The following is a 22,793-nucleotide window of genomic DNA, read 5'->3' as shown; positions in this document are numbered from 1 at the left end:
CATGCAAAGCAATGAGGAACCACTTTCCAGGAAAAGGGAAAAGACGTACAAAGGCCTTGAGAGAGGAAAGAAAAACTGAAAAAAAAAAAAAAAAAAAAAGGCCAGTGTAGCTGCAGCTACTTGGGGTGAGAACAAGTGGAACGCAATGAGGTTGAAGAGGTAGGGATATAGAAGCAAAGTCATGCACAGCCTCACACCCCATGGTAACCAGTTGCCACCACAACCCCGTATGTTTCAGAGTAGAACTGTCTTCCATAGAATTTTCAATGCTTGTGACCTTTCAGAAGCAGATCGCCAGGAGTTTCTTCTAAGGCACCTCTGGGTGGATTCCAACCACCAGTCTTTTGGTTAATAGCCCTGCGCTTAACTGTTTGCACCACCGCATGGTAGGATGTTTGAATTTTACAAGTTTTTTCAGCGCATAGCAAGCGATGAAAGATTTTAAGTAGAAGAGGGACCTGATCCAATTTATATTTGTCCCAAATCACCCCTGTCCCCTAGGTGGAGAGTGGATGGTAGGTGAGAGGGAGCGGAAGCAGAAGTGAAAAGACTTGCAGATGCCAAGAGATGATGGTGACCTGGACAAGGTTGGCTGCAGTGGAGATAGGAAGATGAGGAAAATTCGAGATACCTGGAGGTGGCAAGAACTGGATTTGCTGATGAATTGGGCTTGGGGGGACGGGGCTGAGAGGGAGGATACAAAGATAGTGACTCCCAGGTTCTGGGCTTGAATAACTGAGATGAGGATGGAGTGATGGAATACAACAAGTAATACAGATATTAGTCTCATTCTCTCTTAATCACTGAGGAGGGGGAGCGAATTGCCTTACTTCACATAGTAAGTGGACTCCAGTTCAGGTGTATCTGACTCCAAAGGTCATATTTTTTTACTCTCCAGACCCACATATTAATTTCTATAATGGGACGTGGCACAGTAAATATTAAGAGTTATAAATGCCCCTGAATGCAAACGTGGGTTTCCACATGGAGACTGGACAAAGCCTGGGATCTCCCACAAAGGCCACTGCATACTGGGGCTGGGTATTGGAAACCGAAGTTTTGTAAATGGTAGAAAGACTGCGCGGTACCGGCCTCGGAGCCTAAATCTTGCATTCTGATTGGTGCAGGGATCCATGTTGTGGCGTGTGATTGGAGGGAAGTTAGCCTGACCCCAGTAACTAAAGTAAGGAGCTGTGATTGGTGATCGTACTAAAATGTCTTCCGCTGTGTTGGAGAGACGTAGTCTGCCTGCGTCTGTTGATTGATGGGATTGTAGCGCGGTATCCGCTGTGATTGGAGAAGCCCGTGTGGTCGTTTCAAAGTTTCTGAGTGTCAGGTCCTGCACTGGCCACCAGGAGGAGCCCGGGAAGCGCAAAAAGCGGCACTGCGGTGCATCAGGGCTGCCTCCTTCCTGACGCCCTCCTGTTCTGCGCAGTACGGGTTCTGCCCTGCGCCGTTGGGCAACCGCGGGAGAGGGGTGGGGCGGCGGAAAGTGTCAGGGTCCCAGTCCCGGCCCGGATGGCCACGCTCCTCTGCACAGCCCCCTTGGCCCCTTCCTCTGGCTCCCTGCCCCGCTGAGCACATTGGCTGACCGGAGGGGTGGGGCTGCGGGTTCGCGAAGGTTTGTGAAGGCTCGGATCCAGGTTGCAAAATTGTGGAGTCTGTCAAGCGAGACTCAACCCCCTCCACTGTGTGCGTCCTCTGCCCGCTTCTGAGTCCCTCTCCTAGGAGTAACATCCCTCCACCGAGCCCTATAAGATCCTAAAGAGCTCTCCAAAGTAGCATCTTATTGGAGATTAGAGCTGTCCCATCCAGGTAAAAGCCACCTCCTCAGAAATCAGCACATCCGAAGACGTCCTCTGCCCATCCCCAGGCACTATCCTCTTGTCTGTTTCATTGTCTTCGCTGTACTTAACCACTATTTGAAATTCTTTTCTTGTTTTTTGCTTATTTATTTGCTTACCTTCTGTCTGCACGCCGCCTCCCCACCAAAAGGGAAGCTCTGTGAGGGAGGGAGTAGGGTTGCCAGATACAATACACCCAGTTAAATTTTAATTTCAGAGAAACAACTTTTTTTTAAAAGTATAAGTATGTCCCTTGTAGTATTTGGGCTATACTTACACTAAAAAAAGAATTGTAGTCTATCTGAAATTCAAATTTAACTGGACGTCCTGTATTTTTTTGTGATCAAACTGCAAACGTAAAGGAGGAAATCTTACCAACTGGGCTCACTGTTTTGCCTCCAGCACCTACAACAGTGCCTGTGGAAGGTGTTGAATAAATCTTGAATGATTGGATGGATGAATTCCATCATTCATTCACTGATTTATTCATTCAACCGAGTCCTGTGCATACAACGGTGAACAGGGCACAGTCCAATGGAGGAGGCAGACAAGTGACCAGTACCCACCATCTGATTAAACTATGATGGATGTGAAGGACTGAGGGCTGTGGGAGCACAGAGGAGGAGACTCTGTCCCTGCCTGACTTCCCAGAGGAAGATGACTTAGCGGGAACTTGAAGAATGAGGAGGCCGAGAGAGAGATGTGACAGCTGTTTGGGCAGAAGGCCTGGCATGGGCAAAGGCCGGAGACGAGAGAAGCTGTCAGATTCTGAGAGCTGCAAGTGGTTGCAAAGGCAGGAATGTGGTGTGGATGGGGCTGTTAGAGGTGAGAAGGAAATTCACACTTACTGAGCATCACTAGCTACCATTCAGGCAAAATAGTGATGCCAGGTTGGGATTATTGTGCCCATTGTACAGATGAGGAAACTGAGGCTCAGAGGAATTAAATGCCTGGGCCTCGGTGGTCACAGTCTGGGAGAGCAAAGCCGGGCTTCAAACTCAGGTCCCACAGACTCCAAAGCCTACATACACTCTTCTAGAAAACCCATGCGTTAAGAATTATAATCTCATTTTGAGAATGAAGAAACTAAGATAGGTGACAGGGGTCCCTGGGAATACTCGGTCCAGTTTAACAGGAGAGAACCAGGGCCTTGCAAGGGGTCTGGTTTGTCTCAAGCCCTCCACAGAGAAAACAGGAGGGCCAGGGCAGGACCCAGGAGTCCATGTCACTCTGTCTCCCATTCTTGTTTGGGTTGGGTCTCTGGCAGCCCCTTGCCAAACCCTGCGGCTAATTCCTTGCATGGGTCCTGAACAGGTCCGCAGTGTCCATGGAGACCGCCTCCCACCACCCCTGAAATCTCATTGTGACCAGTATTAAGAGATTAGCTCTGCCCGGCAGCCCTCGCAGGGTCCTGGGTGCCAGGGTGGCAGCGGGAGCTCCCTCAAGGATGAAGTCCTTGCTCTCTGTGCGGGACCCCATAGCACCAGGAAGAGGATGTCAGACTGGGGCCGGGGCGTCCCCGGGGACCCACCAGGTACGGTCCTGACTGCACACCTGCCTGGAGAGGGGGATGGGGTGGGAGAGAGGCACAGAACCAAGGGGAAAAGGCAGTGTACACAGCCTGCGCCCCAACCCCACCCACGAAAGTCCAGGGCCTCCACGAGCGGATGACATTCTGGATCAAGATGGGGCCCAGATTCCCTCAACAGGGTGAGGGGAGGCCCATGGAGACTTTCTTGAGTGCTCTGAGCTTCCCGAAAGGCTGCCTAAAGATCTGCTATCCAATCTCCTTCATTTTGTAGTCTGGGGAAACTGAGGCACAGAGAGAGAGAGAGAGTGACTTGTCCAATGTCAGTGAGTCAGTGAACTGAAGCCTGTGGAGAATCCCGTGAGGCTGCCTGAGCAGAAAACATTTGGTTGAAGCTTCACTGCCACCTCTGTCTTGAATTCCAAATCCTCCTCCCTGACTTCCGGAAACGGGATCCCCTTTGTCTCCTGCTCGCCTGGGCCATCCCATTGGCCATGCTTCCCTTGCTTCTCTTCCTCCCCCACACCTCCCCTGCTGCCCGCGCAGCCCACGGGGGACAGAGAGTTCTGGGCAGGCTCCACTCCCCTGGAGGGCACAGCCACCAGGTCCCACTGTCCCATCCAGGGGCATCCCCTCGCTGGGTCACCATCTGGATGACTTCGGACATTTTTTGTTCTACTCTTAAGCCCCTCTGTGACTTTGGGGCCCCGAGACAGTGGTGGCCCTGACAACCCACCCCCACCCCACTCCCTGCCAGAGAGATTTAGTCTTCAAAGCTCAGCTGGGCCGGGCTTCCCAGAAAGCCACACGGGGTCAATGGGAAAAACACCAGCTCTGGAGTCAGGCCGAGATCGTTCCATCACATTGACATGGCTCCCTGAGAAAATGACACTCCCTCTCTAAGCCTCAGTTTCCTTGCCTGTGAAGAGGAACAATAATCGTCCCTTCTCTCCTCAAAGCTTGCTCTCAACTACTGTGGAAAAACCTCCCGGCTATGATATTAATGAGCAAAGCAAGATGCAGGACAGTGTAAAGGGAGTGGGGAGATAGGAATACATGCTCTTATATGCTGCCTGTCTGTAGGAAGAAGCCTGGAAAGATTCATAAGAAAGTATGAGAAGCGGTTACCTATGGCGGGGAGGAGGGGTGGACAGGTAAACAGGAGATGGGTGTCGAAGCAAGACTTTTCAACGTGCACTATCTTATATGGTTTTGACTTTTGAATCACGTGCATATAGAATCGACTCAAAAATAAACTAAAAATCTTTAAACAAATTAGATGAAATATCAAACAATATTAATAATCACACGTATCTCAATAATATGACAAGCGTACAGCCGAGACTGAGACCCACGCACTAGGACTTGACTCCAAGGAACGGAGAAAGCCTGTCTCCAAGTTGCTGAATCCTTGGTCTGAAAGACCCTTTATTTTAAGCCAATCTCATTTTGCCAACACCAGTAGTCATTGGTACCAAAAATCAGGAGCCCCCCACGTGCCAGACACAGTGCCAAGCACTGTCTGATTTAAATCATCTCGTTTAAATTGGCATACTGACTTTATGAGGAGGCTATCATCATTCCTAGGAGCCCTGGTAGCACAGTGGTTCAGTGCTGGGCACATAACTGAAAAGTCTGCAGTTTGGATCCACCAGCTGCTCCGAGGGAGAAATGACCTGGTGATCTGCTCCTGTAAAGATTACAGCCTAGGAAACCCTACGGGGCAATTCTACTCTGTCATACAGGGTCGCTGTGAATTGAAATAGACTCAGCAGTAATGGGTTTTTGACATTATCATTCCTACCTTACAGATGGGGAAACTGAGGCTCTCTGAAGTTGCAACCAGTAAGTTGCAGATCTGGTATGCACATCAAGGTCTTCCCAGCCCCCAGTTGCAAGCCCTGCAACAGTGGGTCTCAACCCTGGCTGCACATCAGATCACCTACCTGGGGTGTTAAAAACGACTGATGCCCAGCATGAACCCATCCCAACCATCTGTGATGGGGACTTGGTATCAGGATTTTTTAAAGGTCCCCAGAAGATTGTAATTCACCACCAGGGTTGAATCTCTGCTCTATGCTAGACAGTTTCTCATATGGGGAAACCAAGGCCAAGGAGAGAAATGTCCTTGCCCAAGGTTACCCAGTGGCTAGAACCAGAGCTCAGGCTGGCATCCCAGTAGCTTACATGATGACTTTGTGCAAACAAAATGGCGTCGCCTCTGGGCATGCAAACTTCCATGGGCACTTGCCTCAGCAAATGGACCAAGGGCTGGATTTCTACCCCATTCACCCCCTTTGTGCAGTGAACAACCTGTACAACTGTACAACCTGTACAACACAGCAACCATGGCCTGAGTCTGAGGACTCCCAAACACTGCCCCTCAGTGACCTCCAGGCAAATCCCCGGGGCCCCTCAGAATAAGGGTGTTGGGAGACTAAGGGTGGCTTTTGGGATATGGGTTCATCTTACATGCCCAGACCAGGGCCTGGGCCAGGAAGGGGTTCCGCATCCCTCAGGCCCCATGGGGGCTGGGCAGGCCCCATCTGACTCCCAAGGTCACCCCTGCAGATAAAGCCAGGAACATAAACAGAAGGGAAGAACATCAACAGGAGAGCAGCAACAGTCATCAGCTGGTGGGAGGCAACCAGCAGGAAGGCCCTGCCCACACAGACCCAAGTCCTCCTGGCTTCCTTCCTGATCGTTCTTCAGACCATATTCCCTATCCTACCTGCTGCAGTCAGCGTGGCCCACAGTCCCGTGCTCTTTGACCACAGCGGCTTCCATGCCCTTCCACCATCACCCACCACGTTCTCCACCTGTGGACATTCCCTCTGCCCAGAAACCCATGGCCTCTCCAGCCCAGAGAGAAGCCCTCCTCCCACCTCCTCCAGCCCTCCTGCCCCATGCTGCTCACAAGGCCCAGATATTTCATAACCATACTGATCCACTTTCCTTGGGCACTTACTATGTTCCAGGCCCTGGAAAGGCAGGGTAGCTGGTGGTTAGGAGCACAGACCCTGGAGCCAGACTGCTCGGGCTTGAATCCCAGCTCTTGTGTCTTATAAGCTGTGTGAGCGTACAACTCGACTTCTCTGTGCCTCAGTGTGTTGACCTGTAAAAGGGGGATAAAACACATTGCCTGCCTCACAGGGCTGTTGTGAATATTAAATGAGTTAACATATAAAGCCCTTTAAACCAGCTTTCTCAGTGTCGCCATGGCTATCATTGCCTGTACGGTGAAACCTGTGACAGCCGGAACTCCACGGAACTGCCTTGTTTTTCCGGGTCTCACAAGCTTTCTGCCTTTCTCCTTTGACAGTCTTACCACTTTTGTATCTCTCCTTTTAGTGGAAAATATTTGAGTTTCCCCTCTCTGACAGGTTTCAGCCTTACACAGGTTCTGGCTTTTGCAGGTTTTACTGTATTTCATCTCATTCCATCCTCGCAACAACCTTGTGAGTTAGGTATTGTTATTCCCAAGTTATAGGTGAGGAAACTGAGGCTCAGGGAGGTTGAGAGAGGCTAGGCAGAGCTGGGAGGAGAGCTGAGGGCTCTGCATCTTTCTATGTGGGCTGGAGCCTGAGAGAGCAGACGTGGCTGAGACAGGTGGTAGCCTGGAGCCTCTGGTTCACAGCTTGTCCTGTGGGTCACAGGCCCTGGTCCGCCTCGTACTCCTCACAGGGCCCCCAGGACACAGGCCAGGTGGATGCTCTCCGTACCTTTCTGCTTCCAGCCATCCTGGGAAGGAGGGGAGAACTGTGGGGAGCGTATTCTTAGAGCCGTCGTATTCACTGGCATCCTTCAGAACATATTATTCGGCCCCAGAAGAGAGTCCCTGCTGTCCCCCTCCTAGCTGGACACCCAGGATTCCTGGGGTGACCTTCCGTCCTTGGACGAGTCACCTCCCTGCGCCGGCCTCCATCTTTGCATCTGTACAACGAGGATATGAGGCTAGACCAGTGATTTACAGCTCTCATTAACAGCAGCAGGCTCCATTTTTCAAATGAAATATTAAGGCAAATCACAGTCTAGGAGCCAGCAAAAGGGAGCTGCTGGTTGAAGCAGAGGCCTGTGGCCTCACTCCCTTGGCTCCTGAGAGCCTCAGAATCCAATCTGAAAACCCCCAGGCCTGATCCTCCAAAGGCACTCGGCTCTGGCACTGCAGGATTCTAGAATCCTGAGCTCAAAGCTGCCACTTCGCATCCCTGTTTGGAAAGCTCTTCCCCCAGCTGCCTTTATCTCTCTTTGGTAACAGAGCAAATTTGCTCAGGACCCAGAACAGGGGGAACAAGCAGACTATTGACTCTTGAGCAAAACCTACCCTTTGGAGAGCGCAAAGAAGGCTGAGGGATGTGCGTGGGGAGGCTGGAGGCCTCTTGCATAACCCAGGAGGCCTCTTGCCCACCGGGACCTTTTCAGGGTTAGGGGTGAGGCAAACCGCAAACTCATGCCCAGTTAATTTTTTAAGGCAAAATCAACAGGCTCAGCAATGATTAGCAGGCAGGTAAGTTCGTCTTAATCATGCTGAGGAGAGAGGAAGGAGGCCTGGAGGGGCCCAGGGATGGGGCTCAGTTATCAGTTAACTACATGAATGTTGTTTCCTTCCAAACCCACTGGCCTTCAGCCCCAAGCTCCCTCATCTTCCTCTCAGAAATGCCTCCGTGGCAAGCCGGTGGCCACCAGTCAATGAGTGAGCAGACAGGCCGCCATCTATAGTCCGTAGGAGGCACTGTCATGATGCAAAGGGGCCCTCAAGGAGCTTTTGGTCTCCTTGTCAAGACAAAGCTCACCCACCATCTCTGTGTGGCCTCGAGCAAGTCCTTCTACCCTCTGGGGTTCAGTGAGGAGCCGCAGGTCTACGGTTCAATCTTCAGCCAGCTTACCTTCTTCTGGGGCCTCAGTGTCTCCATCCATCACATGGGTGGGTTGGCAGAGCCATCCCTTCTAGTCTAGGAGTTCTGTGAGGCCATGATTTGATGAAGCCAAAGTGGCCTGTATCCAGAGTGTGGAGGGTGGTATGAGCAGTGTTTTGGGAGTTCAAGGAGGAGAAAAGATACCCAGGAATGAGTAAGGGGCCTACCTCGTGTCTGCCGTTGGTACAGGCAAGCATCAGATCTCAGCTCCAGGAGGGGGGCTGTCCTCATGGGTGGGAGATGGGGGGTTCCCTGTGGGGTGCAGTGGGGCTGCAGAGACGGCCTGGCAGACCCCAGTTGGCCCAGGACCTCCACCCTGGGACTTAGAGAGCTGCTGAAGGCAGCGGCAAGGCCAGGCCAGCCTCGGGCTAGGTGGCTGCCTAGACTGGAGTTTGGTCAGTGGTTGGGGACCTATATTGTGAGATAGTTAGGACTTTGTCCACAAACTGGAATTTGAAATTTCAAAGGGGCGAAAGCTGAAGGGCCCTACCCCTGAATGGAAGTGGCTCTTGGCTTCTTTCCCCCACGACTTTTGTTCTTTGTCTCGATAAGTCCCAGTTGTCGTTACACCACTCCCGGGGTGCAGGGGGGTGGAGCGGGGAGGAAAGATAGGAGGCAGCAGAGTGGTGAGCCCCGAGGGGATGCAGGGAAGCCAGGTGGCCCCTAAGCAGGTGGCCCGGTGGTGTCTGGAGGATGACTCTGAGCTTACCGTGTGCCCAGGGACAGGGTCCTTTTCTTCTCAGATCCTTGAGCTCCCCAGCAGTAAAACGATGGTGACACCACCAACTCCAACGCTCCAGAATTCTGAAGGGGGTTTTAGGAGAGAGACGGCACATGGGAGTGAAGCCCTCAAGCTCTGAAGTCAGACTCAAGTTCAAATGCCAGCCCCTCCAGTTACTATCCATGTGGCCTTGGGCAAGTCACATCACCTCTTTGAGCCCCAGTTTTGTCATCAGTAAAGGGAGGATGGGATCCCTGGGTGGCACAGACGGTTAAGCAATTGACCACTAGCTGAACAGTTGGTGGTTCAAACCCACCCAGAAGTGCCTCGGAAGATAGGCCTAGCGATCTGCTTCCAAACGATCACAGCCACAAAAACGCTATAGAGCACAGCTCTACTCTGCACACGTTGGGTCACCATGAGTTGGAATCAACTTGGTGGCAACTAACTACAACAAAGTGAGGATGACAATAATCCCTACCTCCACAGGCACATAACGTAAGAAGCGTGGAAGGTTCTTAGCCGTAGGCTTAACCCAGAACTCTCTCTCTAGAAACATTCGCCATTATTAAAATTTAAAAGGAACATGATGTGGTCCATACATACACTCCCTCACCCACTCTCCACACCAGAGACTTGAGCTCCCTGCTCTCAGCCGGGTCTGCGGCAAACTTTCCCCAACCTCTGGCTGCCCAGGGCAGAGCTATAGAAAAATCCCTCCTTCCCTTCTAGAGACTTCTGTTTCTCCATCTCTAACATGAAGAAGGTGGGCCTCTAGGCGAGCTCTGAAGTCCTCTGTTGTCCTCTGGGGACAATTGCCCCTTGAACTGGGGTCTGAGAACCCAAGGAGGAGGGGCAGAGATAAAGAACGGCTCCTGAACTGATGCCATCGAGGCTGCTGTTTGCTCACGGCTGGGCAGGCCGTACGTACCTAGGAGTGCTTCTGAGCAGGGGTCCTGATTCCACCAGATTATGTGGCCAGTGGGTCAAGGAGTCAACAACCAATGGCAATAATCGTTACTGTTCTCTGTACACCTCCACTTGGTCATTTGATGTCCACACCATTCCTGCAACGAAGGCATCAACCCCGCTTTTCCAACACCAAAACTAAGGCTGAGAGAGGTAGAACCTGAGGTCACAGAGCCTGAGAACTTGGCAGTGCTTGGATTTTGACCCAGGTCTATCTGACTGCAAGGTCTGTGCTTTATGCTTCTAAGATAAAATAATAACTGAAAGAGGGCTAAGAACCTTATGGAATCCCTAGGTGGTGCAAATTTTTAAGCACTCAACTACTAGCCGAAAGGTTGGGTGTTTAAACCCACCCGGAGGCACTAGGAACACAGGCTTGGCGATCTGCTTCCGAAAGGTCACGGCTTTGAAAACCTTGTGGAGCACAGTTCTGCTCTGACGCATGGCACCTTATGTACAACAGAACGAAACATTGCCCTGTCCTGTGCCGTCCTCACAGTTCTTGGTATGTTTGAGCCTGTTGTTCCAGCTACTGCGTCAATCCATCTCACGGAGGGCTTCCCTGGTTTTCACTGACCCTCTGCTTTACCGAGCATGATGTCCTTTCCTAGCGATTGATAGTAGACCCTACTTAACTGAGTCTAAGATTCATCATTATGTTTATACCAATTAAACTCTGGCATGCCAACAGTCACATCCAGCTTTCAGAAATGCGAAGCGAGAGTGGCCCCGTCCCTGAACGTATAGACCATGCACTGTGGATTGTGCGGGAAGTAGCTGTGTGTGGCCTGTCGTAAGTGCCAGACAGGTGGCAGGGACCTGGGGCCTGTCCTTGAGGCCCCTCCCCAGCCACCCCCCTCCCTACCTGTGTTTATCCCTTAGGTATTTGATTTTCCTTCCCGTACAGCTCAGCACTGCCCCCAAGGCCGCTGGAGCCAGGATTAGGCGGCCCCAGGGCGGGGCATGCAGCAGCCCGTCAGTATTTGAAGTCTTTTCCTCAGACCCCAATCTAATCTCAAAGTGTGGGCGAGGGGGTTTTGCTCTTCCTCCCTTCCTGGGGGTCTGGTCTGGGCCAACAAACACCTGGGCCAGGATGGACTCCGCATTTTACAGATGGGGAAACTGAGGCCTGAAGAAGAGATGGAATTTAAACAGAGTTCGTAGAGTGAACCAGCTTGTTCCTAAACCAGGTCTCCTGACTCCAAACCCAGCCTCTCTTCAACTCCAGAACAATTACTGTCCCCACTTATCCCCCGGGAAACAGGACGCCCTGGTTGTCTCAGCTTTGGAGAAGAGGCTGGGGCGGGCGGAGAATGGAGCAGGACTGAGAACCAGAAGAGTATGGAGGGGATGATGCCGCCTCATACAAGCACACGTCTCTCTCCCATTGATTTACCCATTCGTTAATTACACTCACTCGCTCATTAATTTGCTCTTTCACTAATTCACCCACTGTTGCTCATGGGTGTTATCAAGTCTCTTCAACATGCCCACTCGCTCATTCACTAACTCACTAATTCACCCATTCATTAATTCACCTACCCACTCACTCACCCACTCATTAATTCACTCACCCACTCACCATTCATCCACTCATTCATTAATTTATTCTTTGCTCACAGGTGTTACCAAGTCTCTGCAACCTGCCCACTCACTCATTAATTCACTCTCACTGATTTGCCCACTCATTAATTTACCCACCCTCTCACTCATTCACTTGCTCACGCATTGATTTGCTCTCTCACTAATTTACCCACTCTCACTCATGAATGTTACCAAGTCCGTCTGCAAAGGAGGACAAACTCCTGGGCCTCCAAAGTCACAGACCCTCCTACCAATGCCCTCGCTCGCTAAATTCTACATGGCGACTTTCCCTCCCCATCTAGATGGGGAGTCCTGGAAAGCATCTTCACAGAAGGCAGTAAGGGCTGGAGGGTGTGAGAGGAGAAGGGGTGAGCCATGAGCAGAAGGAGGGCAGCCCAAGCTACGCAATTTGCGGGACCCAGTCCAAAACAAAACTGCTGGACCCCTTGTTCAAAAATCATTAAGCATTTCAAGATGGCGACAGTGAAGCATTAAAGCAAGCGGGGAGCCTTTCAGAGCTGAGGTTCTGTGCTGCTGCCAAGGTCGTAGGCCCACGAAGCAGGCTCTGAAGTGAGGAGACGGTGGAAAGAAACAATGGGGACAGAGAAAAGATGCTCAGAGGAGGGCGGGGGGAGGGAGGAGGGGGTGGGTATTAGCTAGGCACCACTTGATGTTTGTTTTACTTATGGCATCTCATTTAATACTGAAACCACCCTCTGAGGTTGCACACTTTACAGAGGAGGAAACTGAGGCTCAGAGAGGCAAATCATTTACCCAAAGCCACGTGTGTGATCAGTAGGTGGTAGGCGCCTGAATGCAAATCCAGGTCTGTGGAGCTGTAAGCCCTGTCTCCTCCTGTCCTGGGGGTGGGGGAGGGTGGAGGCAGGGATGAGGGATGAGGATAGAACAGGGGGAGGGGAGGTGGTGCCTGTCCCCCAGAGCAGCTCCTGTCCTGGGAGCTGTGGGGGTTGGTGGAGGCCTTGATGGGGTCATGGGGAGCAGGAGAGGGGAACCAGGAGTGAGAGTCTGGCCCTCCCAGACCTCCAGTCCATTCTACCCGCTTGAGAAGTGCAGAGAAGAAAAGGGAGTGGAGAGAAATGGCAAATAGGGAACAGGAAGGGAAGGTCCCGGAAAGAGGAGGCAAGTGCCCGGCGTCGGCGTTGGGGCCTGGGATTCTGGTTTCTAATTCAGACCGCGAGGCAGCGTTGTCTCTGCAAGAGCGTCGAGGGTAGATGTCCATGACTGGGAGAGTGATGAATTAGGGCATCTTGGCGGTGAGCTGTTAGTGTCCGAATGCATCAGTTAGAAACCAGACTTGGGGTGATGATGACTTGGCGTGGCTAAGTTAGGGGTCAGGTGAGGGTGCCTGTGACTTTTAGTGTCTGTCTTGAAGATTCAGTAACTGAATCTTGGTGAATTGGGGCCCCAATTGTTATAATTAGCACCCCGAGTGTCAGCCAGAAACCAACAAACAGCTAAATCCCTGCAACCCCGCCCAGCCTATCCACCAGTGGGGGACCAGATTAACCATTAACCCCTACCCCTCCCCGGCAGGGCCTCCACCCCTGCACAGAGGCTAGGCCAGACTCCCGGCAGATCCTCCCAGAGGACGGGTTGAAACTCAGGAAGGCAGAGAGGGTACCTGGGAGGAGGCAGTGGGAGGGCAGAGGGCGGGGGCCGGGGCTCGGCCCAGAGCCTTCGGGGTAGGCATTCTGGGCTGGGCAGGTGGCTGCGGTGTGGTGGCAGGGGAGAATGCGCCTCTCCAAAACCCTTGTCGACATGGACATGGCTGACTACAGTGCTGCGCTGGACCCAGCCTACACCACCCTGGAGTTTGAGAATGTGCAGGTGTTGACGATGGGCAATGGTAGGTGTGGGCAGGTGTGCCCAGGTGTGCCAGTTGGGGGCAGGTGTGCCCATACATGGAGTGGGTCTTTGGCACTCAAGATGGGGAGGGAAGTGATGGAAAATGGTAGGTTGGTCCTGTAGGAGCGCTGGTGGCGCAGTGGTTAAGAGTGTGGCAGCTAAACAAAAAGGTCATCAGTATGACTCCACCAGCTGCTCCTTGGAAACCCTATGGGGCAGTTCTACTCTTTCCTATAAGGGTTGCTATGAGTCAGAATTGACTTGACTGCAGTGGTTTTTTTTTTTTTTTTTTTTTTAATTTGGTCCTTCAGGGTAGGACAGGTGTTGCCAGGTGAAGAAAATTTGCCCGGGTACAGTGACCAGGGGCATTCTGGGTGAGGGTAGGCCTGCAGGGGCAAATTTCCAGCAAAAGTCTACCCCAGGTATCCCTGCCAGGCCCTCCCAGTCTCCATTACCTCAAAGCTGTTCCTGCTTGGTGTGTCACTGGGAGTGGAGACATGATAGTGAGGCCCCTCTTGGCATCCAGCTCCAGTCATTCAGCCCTACGTGGTCCCTTCTTGAAGCCCTGGGGCCTAGGTCCAGAGAGATGGAAAGGTATGTCCTGTCCCTGAACACGGTGGGTGGAGGCATAACCGCATTTCAGGGTGTCTTTGGGGCTCTTTGAGGGGTGGACATCCCACTTAGAAAAAATGAAATTCGCAAGGGAAGTTTGGCTAGCTAAGATTCCAACTCCGCAGTGTATGTGCTGTGTATGTGTTCATGTGCGTGATTGTGACCCTCCTCCTGGTGTGCGCATGTGAGTTTCTGTCTAAGTGTGCGTGGGGTATGTATGCTGTGTAGGTATACGAGCGTCCTGGGTATACCAGTGCCTGGGGGTAGACATTTGCATACCTGTGTTCCTGTGTCTGTGCATATGTGTTCATTGAGTGGGTCTGTGTTGGTGTGTGTGTCTCTAGGGCTCCCTGTGTTTGTCTTGCTTGTGTATGTAAGCAACTGTGTGTGTCCCTGTTTCTGTGGGTGTCAGTACACATGGGCTATTTATGTGGGTCTGTGACTGCATATGCTGTTGGTTGGAAGTTTGTGTCCCCTATGATTTCTGGGCTAAGTCCTGTATGGCGTTTTGTCATGTGTTCCTGTCTATCAGAGGTGTAGCAAGGGGGTTAGAGGGGGCATTTGCAAGTCCAAGGGGGCGCCAGATGAGGCCAGCCAGCAAATCACCAGCCCCCACCTTGTCGATGGCGGGGGAGGGGGAGCAAGCTTAGCGATTGCCCCGGGCGCTCGTTACCTTCGCTGCACCTCTGCTGACTGTACCTGCTTCAGATGCTGCTCTCAGCTGCTGTACGGGGGATAAGCACTCTGGTGTGCACGATTATGTGGACATGATGCATGGGTTTTTGACTTTGCCATTCACCAAATGAGATCCACATCAGCAACATGGCTGTTGGTCTCTGAGCAGATTTTTGTGGCCCGTGTACGTCTCTCCCCAGGTTTCTGCATCCTCTCCAACATCACTAGGGGGTGGACTGTTCTCCTCCCCAAGGAGGTGGGCAAGGGAGGAGGCCTGAAAGCCAGGAAGCTCCCTGGAGGGGAAGGGTCCTGACTGATCCTGGGCCAGCCTCAGAGGAGAGGTGGCAGCTGGCCCAGGTCAGCCTGCTACCTACCTCCCTTCCGTGGCTCAGAGCTGCACAGCTGGAGTCCAGCTGCGTCTTCAGCCGAGGTCTGTACCACTGTGGTCAGCTCAGCTCTTCCGCCGAGGTCTGTACCGCTGTGGTCGGCTCAGCTAGAAAGAGGAGGCAGCGGCCGGCCACAGGGTGGGGATGGGGGGCACACACTGCTGTAGTCAGCCTTACCTGGTATTCACCCATCCCTGGCATCCACTCACTGTATGACCTTGGGCACATCACTTGCCCTCTCCTGGCCTCTGCATAGTCCACAAAATGGGCTTAATCATCCTAAACCTGCTGGCCGGCTGCTTTTAGGAAGGTCCAGGGTCACAGGCTGGAAATAGTAAACAAGGAAGCTGCCGTGGGGGTGTTGTGGGATCCTACAGGACCGTGTGTGCTGTCACACTCCTGGCTACTGCCCAGCCACAGGCTGCTCCCTGTGGCCTGACCCCACCACCTCTTCAAAGCCCTTGTCCCCACTTCTCAGGAATTGCGTGCTTCTGAGGCAGAGGCCAAGTCCGGCCCCTTGGCTGGGTGTCCCCAAAGCAGGACAGCCTCTGGCTCTGGACCAGAAAGATCTGGGCTCAGACTCTGGCATAGATCCTTCTGACCTGTGTGAACTTGGCAAACCAAGATGCTTCTCTGAGCCTCAGTTTCCTCATCTGTAACATGGGGATAAATAATAGTGTCTGCCTCCCAGGGCTGACCAAGGATCAGACAAGATGAGGTACCTGAGTCCTTTGCACTGGTAAGTGGTGCCAGCCCCCGCATGGGTGGTCTCAAGAACTGGAAGCATCTGTAAGAAGGGCCTGCATTCCCAGAGTTTGAGGTGGTCTGAGAGATGGGAACGTGTGAGGTTGCTTTAAAGTGTTTTGCATACATCCTGGGCTGATGGCTCAAAGGCTATAAGGATAAGCCCCACCCCACCCGCCCACCCCCACCACTCACAAGCAGCAGTAGGAGGAGGTCCTTACTTATAAGAGGTCCCAGTAGACACCTTACCACGTGCAACACTGGCCAGAGGGGCCCAGCACACCTGAGCTATAGATCTGGCTACTCTATTTTGCAGCAGTGTGATGACCCTGGGCAGACCTCTTGCCTCTCTGAGCCTCGGTTTCCCCCCTGGAGAATGGGGGATGAAGTGCGAGCTCCTTCCCTGCAGCCTCGGCCCAAATGGCTAGGAGTTGTAGGGTCATTTCACCCTGGGGATGGGGGTGGGTGTTGTGGGGGTCAGCTCTCACCGGGGGTCGGGGGAGGTGAGGCTGAGGGAGAAAGGGCACCAGAGTGGCTTAACAATTACCCCCATCTCCCGGAATAATTCACCAAGTGGAGGCGGCCACACTCCTGGGCACACTTGGAGTCTCAGGAGACATTCAGCTAGGTGATGGCTGAAATGAGATACGATCGTATCCGTTTGTGTGTGGAGGCTGGGAGTCATATGCTCTGCGTTTTATTTTGCAGAAACATTTTTATTTCACAAACACTGATATATATTGATTCATTGAACCCTCCTAACAGCCCTAGGGGACTATTATTATACTCTCCATTTTACAAGTGAGCAAACTAAGGCTTGGAGATGTGAAATAACTCAGCCAACGTCACACAGCTAAGAAGTGGGGAAGCCAGGATTCGAACCTGGGCATAAGGCTCCAGAGTTTGTGCTCTTAATTATAACATTGTGCCTCTCTCCAGTTCTTAACTGGATGTCCTCTTAGGAATCCAAGGACAGGTTCAGGGTTTCTATGGAAACGTGTGTGTAACTGGATGGTGTGCACATGCATGCATTTTTCTGAGGAGATGGTCTATTGTATTCATCGTATTTTCCAGCGGGTCTATCCTTGATAGAAGATTTGCTTACAAAAAAAAAAAGAGGGTTCAAACGCTGAAATTAAAAACAAAACCCGGACTAGTCAAACTGCCTCATTTTACAACAAGGCTTTGAACGGGTTCATTGCAGTTCAAACGCCTGCTAAGAATTTGCATTTCCACCCCCAGATATACTGAAGCAGAATCTACAGTTTAACAAGATCCCAGGTGATTCTTATGTATAATAAAAATTGAGAACCACTGCTCTACAAGTGGTTCTCAACCTTGGTCCCTAATCATCAGCATTAGCATTGCCTGGGAACTTGTTAGAAATGCAAATTCTAACCATCAAAGCCTTGTTTTACAGTTAGGGAAACTAAGGTCTGGAGGAAACTGAATTGAGGAAAAGAAACTTGCCCAAGGTCACAGGCAAGTTAGTGGCAGCATCAGCGCTAGTGCCCAGGACTCCTGGTGCCCGATCCAAGATCTCCTTTGCCACCCTGACTCTTACCCCTCCTCCTCACATTTATACAGACCCAGTACTTTTGCTTCTGGGACAGGAGGTACTCGAGAAGTGCCCAGATCCTTGCCATGACCCTCCCAGGAGGGCAAATGAGCGAATGTCCTCAGTGCATATCTTCCCTGCTCCCCAGGAGAGTCCTGGACACCAAGCAAGACCCACCCAGCCCTGGTCACTCAATGAGAAGTGAGGGACAGGACCTAGTTTTGGGGAGAAGCGGGGTGGGGGGTGGTTATTTGTCCCTTCCACAGCCCTTCCCCACCCTCCTGCCCCGTCAATCAGGAGTCTACAAGGGTCATATGCATGCTAGGAGGTGGCCAGGTTTTCAGAGAAAGTCCCAGCTAGTGGCCTCCACCATGGGGAGAAGCAGATACTCACAACTCTGTGAAATCAGTGTTACAACCACCGCCAATTTATAGTTGTGAACTGAGGTTCCAAAGGGCTAAGTGCTTTGCCCATGGTCATGGATGATGAGCCAGGAATACAATGAGGTCTGGCTGAGGCCGAAGCCCTGGGAAGATTCCTGCAACGCTGATACTGGTTTCTGAATCCCTACCACCAAGAGGTGGCTCTCTGCCCCTTCTGAGTCCATGCTCCCATCTCTTCTCACACAGACACATCCCCATCAGAAAGCGCCAACCTCAACGCGCCCAACAGCCTGGGTGTCAGCGCCCTGTGCGCCATCTGTGGGGACCGGGCCACAGGGAAACACTACGGGGCCTCAAGCTGTGATGGCTGCAAGGGCTTCTTCCGGAGGAGTGTGAGAAAGAACCACATGTACTCCTGCAGGTGAGGAGCCTCCCCACTCAGGGACTTGATTTCTCCAGCTGGGAAATGGGTGCATTTGGGCTAATGTTCCCCAGGGTCTGTCTCCTTCCTGACTGGGTCCCAGAGGCATCTGCCCTTCAAGGCTTTCAAGGCTCCCCTGGTTTCTTAGGCCTTGAGGATCCAGATGGGAACATCTGATCTAGGAACCCCATTCACTGATCATAAAGTTATTTGCTGCCCTTTATTGAGCACTTACTATATGCCAGGCACTACACTAAGTCTTTGCATGCACTACCATACTGAACCAGCCCCACAAGCCCATTGTTATTATTCCCATTTTAGCAAATAAGGATCCATGAGCCTTAAGATCTAGCCTCCTCTGAAGCCTCAGAGCGTGGGGCCATCCTCCAGTCTGGTGCTTTTCTGGGGCAAATGGCGGATTGACCCCAGGCCTTTCTACCTACCAAGCTCCCTACAGCCTTAGATATGTCTCCTTCAAAAGATCTTGCATTCTGGGTAATAGCAATAATAAAATAATGGCAGCTGTCAATTATGAGCATTTGCCAAGCTCTTGACATGTATTATCTCACTTTACCTGCTAACACCTCTCTGAGGGAGCACTGATGATGCAGTGGTTAAGAGCTCAGCTGCTAACCAAAAGGTCAGCAGTTCAAATGTACCAGCTGCTCCTTGGAAACCCTATGGGGCAGTTCTACTCTGTCCTATCAGGTTGCTATGAGTCAGAATTGACTTGACAGCAACGGCGGGCAGGCTACCTCTCTGAGGTGGTTACTAATATTATTCCCATTTTATAGATGAGGAAGCTGTGGCTTGGAAAGGGCTAGGAATTTACCCAAGGTCACCAGGTTTAAATCAATGGCAGAGCCAGGGTTGACACTTAGGGCCCCACCCCTGCACTCTGCTGCACTGCTTCTACTTCATCTTCTCCAGAGAGCCATTTACGCAAGAGACCCACCATGGGCGCTGAGCTTTTAGAGATGTGATGGAAATAGCAGTGTCTTGGTACTCAAAAGGCTAGGGTTCCCAACTCAGCTCTGTCACTGATTAGCTGCGTGCCCTGGGGCCACATGTTTCCTCTCTGAGCCTCAGTTTCCCCATCTTTAGCAGGATAGAGTTGGACTCTTAAAGAAGCCACAGGGCCTTTCCAACTCCTGGTCAGTTAGCATGGGAATTCCTGGGATGAAGAGTTCAGGTTAGGAGGCTGGGGGTCAATCAGAATGGCCAGGGTCCTAGTTCCTTCCTGGGAGGGGGAAGACTGTTCCTTCTTCATCCAACCATCCAAAGCCCTCCTCAGATTTAGCCGGCAGTGCGTGGTGGACAAAGACAAGAGGAACCAGTGCCGCTACTGCAGGCTCAAGAAGTGTTTCCGGGCTGGCATGAAGAAGGAAGGTGAGCCCGGCCCTCCCCCAACCACCCCACTGCCCTACCCACACCCACAGATCCCCGAGAGTCATTTACAACTGCAGCCACAACTTTATGACTAGGTGACAGGCCCTAGGGTGACTGGATCATAAGAGAAAGGACTTGCTAATGGCTGAGAAGAGGGAGGGCCTGGAAATCTGACCATAGGGAGGGGCTGGGCTTGGTCTTGAGAAAGATTTGAAGAGATAAGCTCCCACTCTCAGCTACTCGGCTCCTAGCAGCAGCTGCCGCCATGCCTGCCTTCGCCACCACAAGGCAGCCACATTGGTGGTTTCTTCTCAGTACAATATTTCAAACTTCAGCAGAAGTGGAGCGAATGATATTACAAATACCCACCACTCAGGCTTAATCAGTGTGACTGCCTGGGGGGCTCTATTCCCCAGCTTCCTGTCCCAGGGATGTGTCCCCCAATTCCTTCAATCCTCATCCTTATGCACCAGGTGATGGCCAAAGTTTCCATGTTCTAGAAAATGGGAACAAGATACCAGAGTCGTCCTGGGTGAAGGACGTTGGGAAGATGGGACTATGACAGTAAGGTCTTCCCAGGCTTTCTGCCACTAGCTGCTGCCAATTGCTGGGCTGGGCATGTCTCACATTTGATGGCTCCTCTCCTTTCATTCTCATGACGACCCTGTGTGGCTGCCACTATTATTATCTCCCCTTCTCATGGATGAGGGAACAGAGGCCCAGACTGGTTAAGTAACTTGCCAAAGGCCCCATAGCTGGTCAATGGAAGACCTGAGATTTGAACCCCAAAAGCTTGGGACTCAAGTTCAGTGCTGTTTGAAAAACACTTCAACTCTACCTACTCGTGCCCTCCGGACCCCATAAATATTTAAAATTGTTTTCAATGAAGCTCACGAGACAAACATCTTTTAACTGTTTCTCAAAGTAGTTGGAGATCGTTTTCTAATCTCTTTGTTTCCTTCTCCCCCAAACTCACCGCTCCGAGCTCTGGGACTAGCCCCAGACCTTCACTCCAGCCGACAGCTATGCCACCCGAGCCAAACCCTGAGTCTAGTCCTGTACAAACACACACATCCCACCACACCCCAGGAGCAGGAACCTGGGACCACCACACCCCAGGAGCAGGAACCTGGGACCCCACACCCCAGGAGCAGAAACCTGGGACCACTATACCCCAGGAGCAGGAACCTGGGACCACCACACCCCAGGAGCAGGAACCTGGGACCACTATACCCCAGGAGCAGGAACCTGGGACCTAGCTTGCCCCAGGTGCAGGAACCTGGGACCACTACACCCCAGGAGCAGGAACCTGGGACACAGACTGCCCCAGGATGACTGAGGAGGGGATGCCTGGCTTTGGCAGCTTCCGCCTCCCCTGTCTGCCTCTGGGCCCATTTTCTCTGCCTCTGAGCCCATTTTCTCTGCCTCCGTCCTCAGAAATCCCTTCTGTGTCCCATCTCTACAGGGCTTTAGTCTGAGTGCACAAGCCCTGTTGGAAGATCTGGGCCTGCTGGCCCCAATGAAGGAGTGGATGGTCTCCAAGGCCCTCTCCTGCTCCAAATACCACAATTCTAACACCCAGACCTCAGTGATTCGCAAAGTGGGAGAGGGACTTTTTCAAACTACCAATACCCTTTCCTCTCCCCTGCTCAGTTTTCAATGGGGTTGAGCTTCTCTCGCCCCCTCTCACAAGTTGAGAAGCACTTTGTGGAATGAGAAATGTTACGAATGGGAATGTGATGCACGTATGAACAGCTGGAGACAAGAAATAGGTGGAGAACTGTAGTCTAAGGGCCTAACATTCTATGATTTACCATCAGTGATTCTATTATTCCAATAGTCTAAGACTTTAGAATTCTGTGATTGTCCAGAGGTGTTATTCAGAGGGTTTGTGTTCAAAAGAATGAGTCTTTCATGTTGAAATTTCAGGCTTTGAGACAGGCAGATGAGGAGAGGGATTGGCAGCCAACCTGAGCAGATGGCTCCCTACCTAGGCTGGATATGGGCTGGTCCTGTAGGTGGTCAGTCTGTATATATATCCCTTGTTAAACATAGAGTCATTTCCACGTGTGTAACATCAGGGAAGTTTCTGCCCCTTCTGGGCTCCAATTTTCCCATCTATAAGACAAGAGGATTAGATTCATGGGTCCAGCTCTGTGGGTCTAACCACACCTTCAGTGACACACCTGTACAGGTAACACTACCCACCAGGACATGTATGCTTGTTCCCTGGCCCTCTTGCTGAGCTGTCGCTGAGCCAGCAGATTCCACGTCCAGTCTCCTGGAAGGAGTTGGAACCCCAGCCCATTCAGCCTTAGCTTGGCCTTGAAAATAGCCATTTGCTTCTTGGCCCAGGGGAAGTGACATCATACCAGGAGGATAGGAAAGTTGGCTAACAGCAAGTGAGTATGGGCTAGTAAACACTGGTACTTATTTACATGCCTGGGTCAACCCGAAGATCATGACACAAGTAATCACGTGGTTGCTTTGAGAATGGGCCAGGGTTGCAAAGTATTCAATTGCCACCATAGTCAAGCTCGGGGAAGTAGGATATTGCTAGTTGTACTTAAGTCTTATGGAGCCTCTGGGTGGTGCAAATGGTTAACGCGCTCAGCTGCTAACCAAAAGGTTAGGTGTTCAAGTCCCTCCATAGGCATGTTGAAAGAAAGGCCTGATGATCTACTTCTGAAAAATCATCCATTGAAAACCCTATGGAGCAGAGTTCTTCTCTGACATACATGGGGTCACCATGAGTCAGAATCAACTTAAAGGCAACAGGTTTTACCTAAATCTTGCAGCCTCAACCACCCCTCCTTGGCCTGATGAAAAGTTCCCAAAGCCATGGGAAATTCTCAGTGGAAGTTTCACTGATCAGGAGAATTGATCAGGAGAATTGGGACAAGTTTTTATTTCTCTCCTAGATAGCTTTAGCAGGGTTTGGGGACTGAAACCCAGAAGTAGTCCTTGAGGACAAGAAAGTATGAGCTGGAAACATAGGATTATAAACCAGCCAGGTCTATAAGAAGCCATCAAATCTATTTCCTCCCCACTTTACAGATAGGGAAACTGAGACCAGAGAGGTGATGTGATGGGTCAGGACTAGAACTCAGGTACCCCAAAGCTGAGCAGACACCAAGCTCCCTGGATTGAAACTGGGAGTGATCAGCTTGGAAGGCATCGTCTCTGGTCTAGATTCC

General features: G+C 51.7%; 1 protein-coding gene across 4 annotated transcripts in view; it reads left to right on the top strand.

Annotated features, from left to right (window-relative positions):
* HNF4A (hepatocyte nuclear factor 4 alpha) overlaps nucleotides 1-22,793 on the top strand; it is a 69,420-nt gene that overhangs the window by 27,727 nt on the left and 18,900 nt on the right. For 2 of the 4 annotated variants that reach the window (XM_012558540.1, XM_012558537.1), the window contains exons 2-4: nucleotides 3,159-3,378; nucleotides 18,033-18,207; nucleotides 19,502-19,596. In XM_012558540.1, the coding sequence (XP_012413994.1) occupies nucleotides 3,339-3,378; nucleotides 18,033-18,207; nucleotides 19,502-19,596 (310 nt within the window). In that variant the 5' untranslated portion in view covers nucleotides 3,159-3,338. Of the gene's footprint in view, nucleotides 1-3,158; nucleotides 3,379-13,173; nucleotides 13,430-18,032; nucleotides 18,208-19,501; nucleotides 19,597-22,793 lie in introns of those variants that run through there. The other 2 variants (XM_004370323.1, XM_004370322.1) reach the window with 1 other exon arrangement.

Source organism: Trichechus manatus, unplaced genomic scaffold, assembly GCF_000243295.1.
Source record: "Trichechus manatus latirostris isolate Lorelei unplaced genomic scaffold, TriManLat1.0 scaffold00008, whole genome shotgun sequence".
In the NCBI taxonomy this organism is placed as follows: domain Eukaryota; kingdom Metazoa; phylum Chordata; class Mammalia; order Sirenia; family Trichechidae; genus Trichechus; species Trichechus manatus.
This window is presented reverse-complemented; position numbering and strand designations above follow the sequence as displayed.